This window comes from Elgaria multicarinata, chromosome 20, assembly GCF_023053635.1.
Source record: "Elgaria multicarinata webbii isolate HBS135686 ecotype San Diego chromosome 20, rElgMul1.1.pri, whole genome shotgun sequence".
Lineage (NCBI taxonomy): Eukaryota > Metazoa > Chordata > Lepidosauria > Squamata > Anguidae > Elgaria > Elgaria multicarinata.
The window spans coordinates 6,853,446-6,868,351 of record NC_086190.1 but is presented as its reverse complement, the minus strand read 5'-3'; the positions used below and the strand labels follow the sequence as shown (position 1 = coordinate 6,868,351).

Below are 14,906 nucleotides of genomic sequence, written 5' to 3'. Positions count from 1 at the left end.
CAATCAGGAAAATCTGATTTCCCCCCGTATGCTAAAGTGTAAAACTGAAGATTTTTTTTTGGGGGGGGGGAGTTATTTCTGGACGTTGGCATTTTTGGAAGTGCCATTTGCATAAGTGCACATTTTCAAATGTGAAAGCAAGTTTTGGGAATTGTGAAAATTCTGCTCCCACTCACAATCGTGTCTCGGGTGGTGAATGGAACATGTTTGGATGATTTACAAATATGAATGAAAATGTTCATACAGCGCTATTTAATAAACTTCCTTTCTCTCATCTCAAACAGGACTACGTCATTTGGAAAATAGGTCTCTGCAATAAGTACCATTTTGTGAATTTCCTCCTGGACAGATTCCCTCCTTTCAAAGATGCTGACCTCTCCATCAAGAGTCTACATATTGAAGCTGTCCCAGTGAGGTTATATCAGCCCAAAGCAGCTCAGACTGTAAAAAAGGGTTTTCTTTTCATACATGGAGGAGCTGGCACCTTGGGAACCATTGGTAAGGAAAGTGGACCAGATGATGAGTAGAATTCACTAAAACGGTGACTTTTTGTTTCTCTGAAAGTCATACTTCAAATGTGGTTTGGTCAGAAGGAGATCTATATTTCTCCAAAACGCCATTTCTGTTTTACTTTCTTTCTTTTAAGTCTGGAAGGGGTTCAAATGAACCTGCTTTCATTTCTTAATACTTTCATAACCCCTGCTGCCATGAGATCCTAGTGATATAGGGTGTGACACAAATGTTTTAAATAAATAAATAAAGAGATGGAATTTCCCAAAATGCTTGCTTTGCAGCCACTGTTTTAGAATGGTCTTTGCAGCAGAGAAATGTGTAATGCAATCCTGTCCATGTTCACTCAGAAGTAACCCTACTGAATTTAATGGAACTTACTCTCAGGCAAGTATGAGCAATATGACAACCTTAGCAGCGGTGTCTCCTGCATCCTACAGTATAATGGAAGCACTCTTTCTTACATCAGAAATTTCCTGTCTATTTAATCAGGGGCTCACACTGAGGGCGTTGCTAGACCAGGCCTTAGCGCGCCTTCCAACCCGGTTTCCCTGCTGTGCGTCCAGATGACGCACAGGGGAATCCAGCGGCAGGCCGCAGTGAGGCCTGGTCTAGCGCGCCATAAGCAAAGTCGCTTATGGCGCACTTTTCCCCCAGCTCCGGCCTCAGGCCGGGGCTGGGGGAAGTGTGAGACTTCCGCGGCTTTTCGCGGCTCCTCGCTTACTTGCGAGGAGCCGCAAAAAGCCGCGGATCGGCCTGGCACAGCGCTCATATGAGCGCTGTACCCATCGGCCCGGGGGCGGGGGGGAAAGAGAGAGGAGGGGGGAGGATGGCAGGGTGGGTGGCAAGGGGGGGCGGGTGACAGAGGGAGCGCCGCTCACCGCCGCCGCCGCTCGCCTGCGAGCGGCGGCGGCGCGCGGCGCTCCCTCTGTCACCCGCCCCCCCTTGCCACCCACCCTGCCATCCTCCCCCCTCCCGGTTTTAAAAACAAACCCTTACCTTCCCGGTGTCTTCGGGCCACCCGCGGCCCCTTTAAACAACAACAAAAAATGGCGGACGCCGCAGGGCTTCCGTCCTCCCTGCGGCTCCGCCGTCTGGAAGCGTGGGGGAGGCGCGCTAACGTTAGCGCGCCTCAGCCCCGCCTCCCTGCCGGCGTAAGCCGGCAGGTCTAGCAAAGGCCTGAGGCTACAGCTAGACAGGGCGATATCCTGGGGATTGCCCCGGGATCGTCCCTGTGTGTCCACATGACACACAGGGCATCCCAGGAGCAGGGAGGGATGATCCTCCCCTTTCCCTTGGGATATGGCCCTACCCTTTAATCCCACTTTCCCACCATCTCAGGATGATCCCGAGACCATGGAATGTGTGGGTGGGTGTCGCAGTTTGTCCCGGCTCCTTGCGAGTAACCGCGAGGAGCCGGGAGCCAGGCACGGTGCACAGAGCCCCTCAGGAGCTCTGTGCCCATTGGGGGTGGGGTGCCGGGAGCAGGGAAATTTATTTTATTTTTAAAAACCCTGACCTTTTGTGCATGAGCGCCCGTGCGCTCTGTCTCTTTTAAAAACAAGAAAATGGTGGCCGTGACGTTGCATACCATGTGTAAACCAGGGCGACATTCTCGTGATCATAAAATTGTAAGATGGTTGCCCTTTTACTCCCTCGTCTAGCCATGGCCTAAAGGAAGGACTAAATTGTTATCTGGGCAGCCATCTTGTTTTCCATACAATATCTCTGGAAGTAATGCTTGTCATAGAGCGGCATTTCTAGGGACATTCCAGATCCATTTTGAAAGTTGCATGTGGCCCCTGGGCTTCCTAGCCACTTGGGGGTTGGTTTGACCTCCAATGAAGTTTTTACAAAAAGAGGGAATAACCACCACATATGTAGTGTAAGTTTACTAAGTCCCAGTGAGTTCAGGGTGGGCCTTAAATTTGAACTAATGTCTACCTTGTTGTTATATACCATACTATAATTGCTGCTGGTAGACTGGAAACAATAAATTACACTACTTGATCACAGTCATAGGTAGGGATGTACAAATCCCCCAATGTTTGGTCCGGGGTGGGGTCAATCATGGGGAAATCCAGCATTCTTAGGGCTCAATGGATTTCCTCAGACCCCCAGATGCATTCTCTGGATTTAGGTGAGGTTCTCCCCCTCTGTGAATATGTCACAAATACGCTAATTGCATCTGCAGTTTCTGTATCTTGAGCAAATTATTGCCCTAATTTGAATATTTTATGCAATTTGCAGCTGTTAAGTGCTTAGTTATTTGTAAATTTTGGCAGCGATTTATGAATAACTATGCACTTTATGGTCACAAATTCTGTAAAATGTGCTAATTGCAGACGTAATTTGTCCGAAATATGGAAACTGCAGCAGCAATGGGCATATCTTGCCCTGTTTGCAGAGGATCCCCCCCCCCCGAAATCTAGACGACCCACTAGCAGAAAGAGCTTGTCTGCTGTGGACCTCATTCAGGTCTGTGGCAGGTTTTTCCAACGTTCCTTCTCATGGGGTGAGTACATTTCCCTCATTGCATTCCTTGTCTTCTTGTGGGTTTGTTCCACTCTGCATTCCACTGCTCTCAAATTCCATAAAATTAGTTGCAGATGAGGAGCCTGCACATCTTGACTCAGGGCATGTCTAGATGGGGTGATATCCCAGGGATTGTCCAGGGATCATCCCTGTGCGTTCACATGGCACACAGGGGATCCCAGGAGCAGGGAGGGATGATCCCTCCATTTCCCTGGAATATGGCCCTACACTTTAAAATCAGTTCTTCCCGTGGTCCCAGGATGATCCTGAGACCGCGGGATGTGTGGCCGGGCAACCCATTTTCGTCCCGACACCTTGTGAGTAACTGCGAGGAGCCTTGAACCAGGCACGGGCCACGGAGCTCCTCAGGAGCTCCGTGCCCATCGGGGGTGGGGTAGGGGAGCAAGGTCTTTGAGCACTCGTGCGCTCTTTTCTGATAAAACAAACAAACAAAATGGCGGGTGCGACATCCTCTTCCTCCTGGGATGTCACGTGCCATGTGTAGACCCAGGGCGATGATCCTGGAAGTAGGTAAGTCAGTGTAGACATGCCCTCGGTTTTCAGTTTCTTCATTGGTTTCTTTCCCCCTCTGTTATCACTGCACAGGTGCTTGTTATTATTTTATATTGCCAAAAAAGAAGAATGATGTCACCATGTCTATGCTCTTCACATGCATGATGGGGCCATGTGGTGTTATGCTGGTGCACAGACGTGTATAGATAAACACCACAAAACCCAACATTGATGTGTTCCTACCTAGAATTGCATCAAGGCGCTCTCTCGCTCTCTCTTTCTCTTTCTCTTTCTCTTTCTCTTTCTCTTTCTCTTTCTCTTTCTCTCTCTCTCCCTGTGTGTGTACACTTGGCTTTATCTTCGACTCCTCACTCTCCTTTATTCCTCATATTGAGGCAGTAGCTAAATCTTGTCGATTTTTCCTGTATAATATTGCCAGGATTCGATCATTTTTGTCTGTCTCTTCTGCCAAGACGCTTGTTCATGCACTGGTTATTTCACGGTTGGACTACTGCAGCCTTCTTCTCTCTGGCCTTCCTTCTTCTCACATCAGTCCGTTGGTTTCTGTTCACCACTCTGCCGCAAAGATCATCTTCTTAGCTCGCCGCTCCGACCATGTTACTCCGCTTCTGAAATCTCTTCATTGGCTTCCAATTCACTTCAGAATCCAATATAAACTTCTCCTGTTAACCTTCAAAGCTTTTCACGGTCTAGCTCCTTCCTATCTCTCCTCTCTCATCTCACACTATTGCCCCGCTCGTGCTCTTCGCTCCTCTGATGCCATGTTTCTCGCCTGCCCAAGGGCCTCTACTTCCCTTGCTCGGCTTCGTCCATTTTCGTCTGCTGCCCCTTACGCCTAGAACGCTCTTCCAGAACATTTGAGAACTACAAGTTCAACCACAGCTTTTAAAGCTCAACTAAAAACTTTTCTTTTTCCTAAAGCTTTTAAAACTTGATGTTGTGCAGACTTCTACTGTTACTTTCTACTGTTAGTTTTTCCCTACCCTGTGCCTGCTTACCCTACCCTGCACCTGTTTGCATTCTCTTCCCCTCCTTATTGTTTTACTATGATTTTATTAGATTGTAAGCCTATGCGGCAGGGTCTTGCTATTTACTGTTTTACTCTGTACAGCACCATGTACATTGATGGTGCTATATAAATAAATAAATAATAATAATAATAATAATAATAATAATAATAATAATAATAATAATGTATTACTGATTCACACAAATGCAACCCATGTATATTAGGAATGTAGGAATCTGCCTTATACTGAATCAAAACATTACTCCATCTAGCCCAATATTGTTGACTCTGACTGGCAGCAATGGTTCCCCAGGGTTTCAGGTAAGAGATTTCCTACCCTACCTGGAGATGCCAATGATTGAACCTAGAACCTTCAGCATGCAAAGCAGATGCTCTACCGCTAAACCATGGACCCACATTAGAAAAATACAGAATGGAACAAATCATAATGCAATGGGTAGAGCAGTCCTACATGGGTGGGGTGGAGAGTGAAGAAGCAGAATATCCAACAGCACTTTGAAATTTATAATACAAATATTTTAACACATTTACAGAATGGATATTCTTATTCCAAGACTTATCTCTAGTCTCATTTAGACACATCTTTGCTTTTATCACTGGCATTTTTATATTCTTCTTATTATTATTATTCAGATTGATTCCAACTGGAGAGAAGATACTTAGGTAGGCCTGAGGCTGGTTTAGGGCAATGGGGCAGAATTACCTTTAGCAGTGGCAGTAGTGGGTTCTTTCGAAACTTTCTCTCTCTCTCTCTTTAAAGTTTGTTTTCCTACATACTTCCACGTGGGTGCCTTAAAGGTCCTATAAACACAAGTGGTAATAGATTCTTTAAGACCCCCATTGGCGAGGTGGGGTGAGGAGTAACATGCAATTTCCCTAAGGCTGGGGAAATCACATGTTTTCCCTTTCCATGCTACTGATGGCTGCCATTATCACGGAGGGGGAGAGGGCACAGTACACAATCCAGGATGGACCCATGCCTGAGTGCCCTTGGGTTCCATGAGCCCATGGGCACAGGTCCACCCCAGCACAGGGTGCACTTGGGCTCCTGAGGGCCGGATGCAAGGGCATCCACTGCTCTTGCAGACCCCAGCAGAATTTCACAACAATCCAACTCTAGACATTTGTGGCTTAACACTACAATTTACTAGAATATTAAAACAACCAAATTACAAGTAAAGGTATTTAGTCAATAGAGCTGAGTGATTTTATCTGTACGCCACCCTGAGATCCTTGTGATATAGGGTGGGATACAAATGTTTTAATACATAATAAATAAATATGAATGCATTAAAAGAAAATAAATGTTGCAAAAACACAAATTCTTTTACCCTAGCTGCATTTAGGCTTTGCCAGCTTCTTCTTCTTCATGCTCTAGTCCTTTCCTGCTCTTTCCTCATGCTTCGATCTTTTCTGGCTCTCTTCTCTTAGCACTCTCATTCTTTTATATCCCTTTCCCCCAAAGCAGAAACTACCGTTGCAGTCTTGAAGAAATGAAACTTAACTGGAGAAATGAAACAACTCCTCTCCAGGATACCCCCTCCCAACAGGAAAAAAAATCCCAGACTTCTAAGGCCTGACTTTATTACCTTGCCTCTGTAAACCTCAAACCTTCACAAATCCAGATGCCAGGTTTTGGCAGTGGCCAAGACAGAGTATGTTTAAACAGCTGAGGCTATTGTGCCATGGTAGCAAGAGAGAGAGCCTTCTTGCTGGCCACTGCCAAGTTCTTGAATGTTACTGTTTACCACACATCTAAGGGGCACATAACATGCAGACATGGAACAATCAATGGAACAATTAGGAGTGTTACTGACTATCAGCTAGGGGTGTGAATTCTTTGATCCCCAGGATAAATGTTGACTCAGCCACCAGCCCAATGAGAAGCCTGTAAAAACCATTATGCTTTCAGCCCGACCACCTGTAACATGGGAGTTCATCATAATTATTGAGATAGTGTGTGAAGTGCTTTGTACATTCAAAATCACAGTACAAATGGTAAGCATTATTGAATGATATGATCATTATTGTGAGAATTTTGATTTGTTTCCCCACCACCCCAGATATCTATGAAAGATTCTGCCGCTACATTTCCAAAGAGAGTGACTCAGTGGTTTTGTCATTGGGGTAAGTGAAGTTTTGAACATAATAAAAGCCCTGGATTAGACCAAACGCTTATCTAGCCCAACATTCTGTTTACCACAGTAGAAAACTGGATGCCCATGGAGAGAGAAAGGTGAAGAATTCGTTCTCCCCAGATTTTAATGTATATTCGCCATATTTGCACTTCCTGAACCAATAAGTGAGCCCAGACCAAGATTCCCATTTTTCTGAGCTTAGCAATGCAGTTTGTCAGGGGGGAAATGCTTGGGGGAAACACGTACATTAGTGGGAAATGTGCACACAATGCATATTTTAGAGAAGAGCACACACAAACCTGTATCAAATGAAATGATTTGGGGGAGTATGGGTAGTCTTGAAAGAAATGCACATTTTATCTTGCCAGCTGGACTAGAGCGGCAGCTGCCACTTTGTCCACTCCTGCCTAGCGACTCTGTGGCTGATGAAAGAACCAACAGTGCCCTCCAAACATCATGATAACCAACAGTTGGTTACAAATAACCAGCTTCGCATAGCGTTGGTTATTTCAGCCAAATAACCAATCGTCGGTTTAAAAACTCCCTCCACACAACATGACAACCCACAGTGGGTTAAATAACCAAATGTCAGTTATTTAAACTGCCATTGGTTATTGTGATGTCTGAACGTAGTCATTGTGACTGCGTTTGCGTGATACAGTGCCTGAAAGTATGTACAGGGACTGGATTTCACAAGAGGGAAATTCACGTGACCCCGAAACACACATTCATACTCTTTCTGTATGCTTGTACAGGTTATTTTGACAATCTAGCCCAATCCAATTATTCTCCTTGTGAATTAATTCAAAATGCGAATACAGGGACCGGGGGTGTGTGAGAGCGCCAGCTTTGCCACCCCTCTCCCCTCATCATTCTTGTCACCTCTACCCATAGAAATAGAGGTAGACAAGTACGCAGAGGAGGCTGTTCGCGGGATTTTAGAATCCAGATTCATGTTGCTGTAGCTAAATTCGAAAATACACATATTGTTATTTATCCAGCATGGCTTAGTGGAAGTTAATACTCATGTAAATTGGAACGGGCAGTTTAGACAGCAGAAATTTAGTTGCCTTTTCATTCTTGAGGATACTCTGGAGAAATGGCAGGAAAATTCCTCAAGTGGTGGCAGCAGCGAACCATGAATGTTTTGTCAGGAAAAACGACAACACTCCAGTGTCTTCTTCATGCAAAATTAAAAAACCCATAAGAACAGAAAAATAGGGAATTCCTAATACTGCAATTCCCCTTTAGAAACTTTGTCAGTTAACCCAGAATTCAAACAGCTGGGGAGAAATTCAGATAAGAAGCATAATTCTCTTTCAACAAAACAAGACTCCAAATAAAACAAAAATTTAACTGCGTTTTGCACTATGACCTGAGACGTAATTATTTTGTTCTACTGGCAAATGAGGAAGGACAAGATTCTTAAGACAATGTCATGTCAGTCCAAAGTGCTTCAGATTAGGGCTGGGCATTGCCTCGGGCTGAGGTCATAGAATCATAGAATCATAGAATAACAGAGTTGGAAGGGGCCTACAAGGCCATAGAGTCCAACCCCCGGCTCAATGCAGGAATCCACCCTAAAGCATCCCTGACAGATGCTTGTCCAGCTGCCTCTTGAATGCCTCTAGTGTGGGAGAGCCCACAACCTCCCTAGGTAACTGATCCCATTGTCGCACTGCTCTAACAGTCAGGAAGTTTTTCCTGATGTCCAGCTGGAATCTGGCTTCCTTTAACTTGAGTCCATTATTCCGTGTCCTGCACTCTGGGAGGATCGAGAAGAGATCCTGGCCCTCCTCTGTGTGACAACCTTTTAAGTATTTGAAGAGTGCTCTCATGTCTCCCCTCAATCTTCCCTTCTCCAGGCTAAACATGCCCAGTTCTTTCAGTCTCTCTTCATAGGGCTGTGTTTCCAGAACCCTGATCATCCTCATTGCCCTCCTCTGAACACGCTCCAGCTTGTCTGCATCCTTCTTGAATTGTGGAGCCTAGAACTGGACGCAATACTCTAGATGAGGCCTAACCAGGGCCGAATAGAGAGGAACCAGTACCTCACATGATTTGGAAGCTATACTTCTATTAATGCAGCCCAAAATAGCATTTGCCATTCTTGCAGCCGTATCACACTGTTGGCTCATATTAAGCTTGCAATCTACAACAATTCCAAGATCCTTCTCGTTTGTAGTATTGCTGAGCCAAGGATCCCCCATCTTGTAACTGTGCCTTTGGTTTCTATTTCCTAAATGTAGAACTTGTCATTTGTCCCTATTAAATTTAATCCTGTTGTTTTCAGCCCAGCCCTCCAGCCTATCAAGATCACTTTGAAGTTTGTTTCTGTCTTCCAGGGTATTAGCTATCCCACCCAATTTGGTGTCATCTGCAAATTTGATCAGCGTTCCCTGTACCTCCTCGTCCAAATCATTAATAAAAATGTTGAAGAGCACTGGGCCCAGGACTGAGCCCTGCGGTACCCCACTCGTTGCCTCTCCTCAGTTTGAGAAGGTTCCATTAATAAGTACACTTTGAGTCCGATTCTGTAGCCAACTGTGAATCCACCTAATAGTTGTTCCATCTAGCCCACTTTTAGCTAGTTTGTTAATCAGAATGTCATGTGGTACTTTGTCAAAAGCTTTGCTGAAGTCAAGATATATGATGTCCACAGCGTTCCCACGGTCCACAAAGGAGGTTACCTTATCAAAAAATGAGATCAAATTTGTCTGACAGGACTTGTTCTTGACAAATCCATGTTGGCTTCTAGTGATCACTGCATTGATTTCAAGGTGTTTACAGATTTACTTCTTTATAATCTGCTCCAGAATTTTCCCAGGGATGGATGTCGGACTGACTGGTCTGTAGTTCCCAGGTTCTTCCTTTTTGCCCTTTTTGAAGATAGGGACAACGTTAGCCCTCCTCCAGTCATCCGGCACCTCACCCGTCTTCCATGATTTTGCAAAGATAATAGACAAAGGTTCAGAGAGTTCTTCTGCTAGCTCCTTCATTACTCTAGAATGCAGTTCATCGGGCCCTGGAGAATTGAACTCAGTCACGGAAATTAGGTGTTCTTTGACCATTTGTTTATCAATCTCAAACTGTAATCCTGCCCCCTCAACTTCTGCTTCACTTTTTCCAGGGGGGTCATAAACCCACTTTTGGGAGAAGACTGAGGCAAAGTAGGAATTGAGCACTTCAGCCTTTTCTTTGTCATCTGTTATCAATTTGCCATCCTCATTAAGCAGTTGAACCACCATTTCTTTCCTCTGTCTTTTCCTACTCACATATCTGAAGAAAGCCTTTTTATTGCTTTTAGCATCCCTCACTAATCTCAGCTCATTCTGAGCTTTAGCCTTCCTGATACCATTTCGGCACTTCTGCGCCACTTGTCTGTACTCTTCTTTTGTTGCCTGTCCTTCCTTCCACTTCCTATATGTATCCCTTTTTTGTTTTCAGGTCATCTCTAAGCTTTTTGTGGAGCCACATTTTGTGGAGCCTTTTCTCATTAGGCTCACTTGCCACGGGACCTTACTTATCATAGTTCTGAGTTTATTAAAATCAGCTTTGCTAAAATCCAGAGTACGTGTATGGCTACACTCAACTTTTGTCTCCTTCATAATCAAGAATTCAAGTATGACGTGGTCACTTTCCCCCAGAGTTCCCGTAACTGCCACTTTATCCACTAAGTCATCCCTATTGGTCAATATCAAGAAATGGATTGCCGATCCTCTAGTTCCTTCCTCCACTTTCTGTAGGAGAAAGTTATCACCCACACATGTCAGGAATTTCTTGGAAGGGCCGCTTTTGGCAGTATTGGTCTCTCAACAGATATCAGGGTAATTGAAGTCCCCCATCACTACTACATCACACTTCCTTGAAACACTGGCAATTTGTTTCTCAAAAGTTTCATCCTCGTCTTCTCCTTGATTGGGTGGTCGGTAGTAGACTCCGATTATCATGTTCTTTTTATTCCTTGCTCCATTTATTTTAATCCAGATGCTCTCGATGGGGCTCCCAGTCTGATCCTCCTGTATTTCTGTGCAGGTATAGGTATTTTTAACATATAGTGCAACTCCACCTCCCTTTCTATTTCTTCTGTTCTTTTTGAACAAGTTATATCCTTCAATTGCTATATTCCAGTCATGGGAGTCATCCCACCAAGTTTCAGTTATACCTATCAAGTCGTATTTGCCTTCATGTAATAAGAGTTCAAGTTCATTCTGTTTGTTTCCCATGCTCTGGGCATTAGTATATAGACATCGAAGACCATGTGTTTTATAGTCTGGCTTTGTTCCTACATTGTTGCGGACACTATTTTGGGGCACTATTGGAGCTGTTCTCTGTACTGTGGTGCCTTGGCCTTCATCCATTGTTGCCTCGAGGTTTACGTCTCCCGCCCCCGTAAGATTCAGTTTAAAGCCCTCCTGATCAAGTTCTTCATGCTGTGGCCGAACACATTCTTTCCAGCCCTTGTGAGGTGCAGCCCATCCCTTGCCAGCAGTCCATGTTCCAAGTAGCGTAGCCTGTGGTCCCAGAATCCAAAATTCTCATGTCGGCACCACCTTCGTAGTGCCGAGGTTCCGAGGTGGTTCTGGCTCAGCCCGAGGTGCTCCATAGCTGAAGCCGATTGGCTCCAAAGCTTTGGGGTGCCTCGGGCTGGTTCAGAGCGGTACTGGGCGGTCCTTACCTGCTGCCATCATAGCCACCTCCTCCTCGCTCCTGCGGGCTTCCAGTGCATGTGAAAATAACCAGGTTGCACGCAATTTTAAGATATTTATTTATTTATTTATTTATTTATTACATTTCTATGCTGCCCAATAGCCGGAGCTCTCTGGGTGGTTCACAAAAATTAAAAACATCCAAAGTATAAAACAACAGTATAAAACCATAGTATAAAATACAATATAAAACCTCGACCAGATAAAAACAGCAGCAATGCAAAATTACCAATTTAAAACACCAAGTTAAAATTTATTTATAGACTGTTAAAATGCTGAGAGAATAAAAAGGTCTTCACCAGGCATCTAAAAGCGTATAATGTAGGTGCCAAGCGAACCTCCTTAGGGGGCTCTGATTGATTAGTACCTCTATGGCCACAAACTACGGTGGCCATAGAAGTACTAATCATCAGAGCCCCTGCGATATCTTAAAATTGCGTGCAACCTGGTTATTTTCACATGCGCCAGAAGCCTGCAGGAGTGATGAGGTGGTGGCAATGATGACAGCAGATTATTATTATTATTATTATTATTATTATTATTATTATTATTTATTTATTTATTTATATAGCACCATCAATGTACATGGTGCTGTACAGATTACACAGTAAATAGCAAGACCCTGCCGCATAGGCTTACAATCTAATAGAGTTGTAGTAAACAATAAGGAGGGAAAGAGAATGCAAACAGGCACATGTAAACAAGCACTGGGTAGGGTGAAGCTAAACAGTATAGAGTCAGAACAAACTCAATATTTAAAAGCTATAGGGAACAGAAAAGTTTTTAGCTGAGTGGAGGCTTTTCCAGGTGCTGGCTGCACAGTCAGCAACTAGAAAAGTCCAAGTTGCCTATAGGGCCTGAATCTCGCCTCGGCTTCGGCACCGAGGCGAGTCAGGCAACCCTTGAAGCAACCCCAAGGCAGATTGGGGCTGCTTCGAGGGCTCCAGACCATTATTATTATTATTATTATTATTATTATTATTATTATTTATATAGCACCATCAATGTACATGGTGCTGTTCAGAGTAAAACAGTAAATAGCAAGACCCTGCCGCATAGGCTTACAATCTAATAAAATCATAGTAAAACAATAAGGAGGGGAAGAGAATGCAAACAGGCACAGGGTAGACCAACCTCTGAGGCAGATCGGGGGGGGGGGTGTCCTTGCACAGCCCTACTTCAGATCTCCTTATGCTGATCCTGACAGCCACCCATCCAGCTTTGTGAGTCTCCTGCTCCTCTCCTAGAGCCCTGGATCTGTCGGAGGAGCGCCTGCAGCCTTTGCTATCTTTGAGGCTTCATCATTCTCTTTTAAACTGGCTATTCATATTCTGGAAATTAAATGTTGTATAAATGGCAGCAGTAAGGCCATCATGTATGCAACATTATGGGCATAAATGGCCCAAATAAAATGTAGAAGCATAATTTGATTTTAGCAAAGCAAAATGAAACCCCAAACAAAACAGAATTTTAGACTCAGATTTTTGACTTGCTGTATTTCCCCCACGGTATGGGCCATAGTCGTTTTGTTCTACGACCAGATGAGGCAGGACAAGCTTCTTAAAAAATGTCCCTTGATTTCACAGATATACCCTGTCTCCTGAGCAGCCCTATCCAGTGCAATTCCAGGAATGTTTGGATGTTGCCATACATTTTATGAAACACGCAGAAGACTATGGGGTGGATCCTGACCGCATCATAATTTCCGGAGACAGCTTTGGGGGTTTACTTGCAGCTTCCGTTTGCCAAATGATTGCACAGAGAGATGATGTTCCCAAGCTGTGTTCTCAGATGTTGATCTATCCTTTTCTTCAGGTTGTGAAATACAGCTTGCCTTCATACATGCAAAATGCTTATGCCCCCCCATTGACTCGGAGGCAAGCTGTGAAATTTGCACTGCAGTATATGCAGATAGACAGAGGATTTGAAGACTTATTTCTGGAAGGCCTCCTCATCCCCAGTGATATGAAAATGAAATACAGGAAATTGCTGAGCGCAGACAATATCCCTGAGGAATTCAAAGTAAGGGAAACCAAAGCTCGAAAATACACAGCCCCTTTTGCTGATATGCAAGAGCTTATAGACCATTTGTATGGGCCACTGCTTTCTCCACTATTAGTTGAAGATGCCATCATTCGACAGCTTCCACAGACTTTCATTTTGACAGGTCAATACGATGTTCTGAGAGATGATGGAATCTTGTACAAAAAACGATTAGAAGACAATGATGTCCCAGTGTCTTGGCATCACTTTGAAGATGGATTCCATGGATCACTATTTTATATTAATCATTGGATAGCAAATTTTTCATGCTGCGAAGAAGGGATGGATAGCATAGTTAACTATATCAGAGGCCTATAAATCTGAATTTGCCAGTTTCAGAAGTAATGTACATTGTAATATCCTAGCCCATCCAACATGGGTGGAACATTTAATGGATTAATCAGTTCACTTTTTGTTTGGCAGAAAAAGGTCCATCCAGTTAATTGGTCAACAATTGTTCAAGTTCATTATTTTTAATACACAGATAAATTTAATACATAAACCGGCCAGAGAGATTCTGCTATTGGGCATTATAGAAATGCAATAATAAATAAATAAATAAATAAATAAACTGTACAGAAAGTGTAAATTAACCTCCCACAACCTGGTTCTCCCCAGATAGTTTAGACTGCAACTCCCATTATCCACAGTCATGTCAATGATCTGGAGGATACGTGTTTGTGGAAGGCTGCTGTAATCTAATCATATTATAAAATTTCCCTAAAGAAATTTATGAAAAATTTCCCATATTTCCCCCGCCCCCTCCTGAACTCCTGTTCCTTGCGTGTCATGTCTTTATTACACTGTAAGCCTGAGGGCAGGGACTGTCTTTTTTGCTAAGTGTAAGCCGCTCCGAGAGCCTTTTTTGGATGAGGAACGGGGTATAAATATGATAAATAAATAAATAAAATAAAATAAATAAATAAAAGATTAAAAAGCTGATCTGGCTTCACCCAGTTTGGGAAGACTGATTAGATTGTAAGCCTATGCGGCAGAGTCTTGCTATTTACTGTTTTACTCTGTACAGCACCATGTACATTGATGGTGCTATATAAATAAATAATAATAATAATAAACAACCCTTACACACCTTTAGAAATTGGGTTATTGTGCCTGCCTATTTGTGTTGTTCCTATCTGAAAGAAGACATGCCTCCTGTCCCACCCCAACAATGCATGGCTCCTGCCATGGAGTTAGTTGAGTATTGTATTTATATTACTTTTCAGCCAATTTCAGTTGTTGTTTAATAAATTCTCTTAATTTTAGCGTGCTTTTTGCATGGTTAAAATTTGCTTGCTACCATGTTGAATCGTCATGCCAAGTTTGGCTGAAATTGAATAAAAGATATTGAAGCTATAAATAGTTAAAATTTTGATTAGCTGCCGTTTTGTTTTGATATAGCATCCA

The 14,906-nt window shown here is 43.7% G+C and overlaps 1 protein-coding gene across 1 annotated transcript; it reads left to right on the top strand.

Annotated features, from left to right (window-relative positions):
- The first annotated feature begins 338 nt into the window (after positions 1–338).
- LOC134411432 (arylacetamide deacetylase-like 4) lies at positions 339–13,825 on the top strand. Its single transcript, XM_063145219.1, has 3 exons — positions 339–498; positions 6,673–6,736; positions 13,043–13,825. Exon 3 carries the CDS (start codon positions 13,113–13,115, stop codon positions 13,815–13,817), a length of 705 nt encoding a protein of 234 aa, XP_063001289.1. The 5' UTR covers positions 339–498; positions 6,673–6,736; positions 13,043–13,112; the 3' UTR covers positions 13,818–13,825.
- Positions 13,826–14,906: the final 1,081 nt, after the last annotated feature.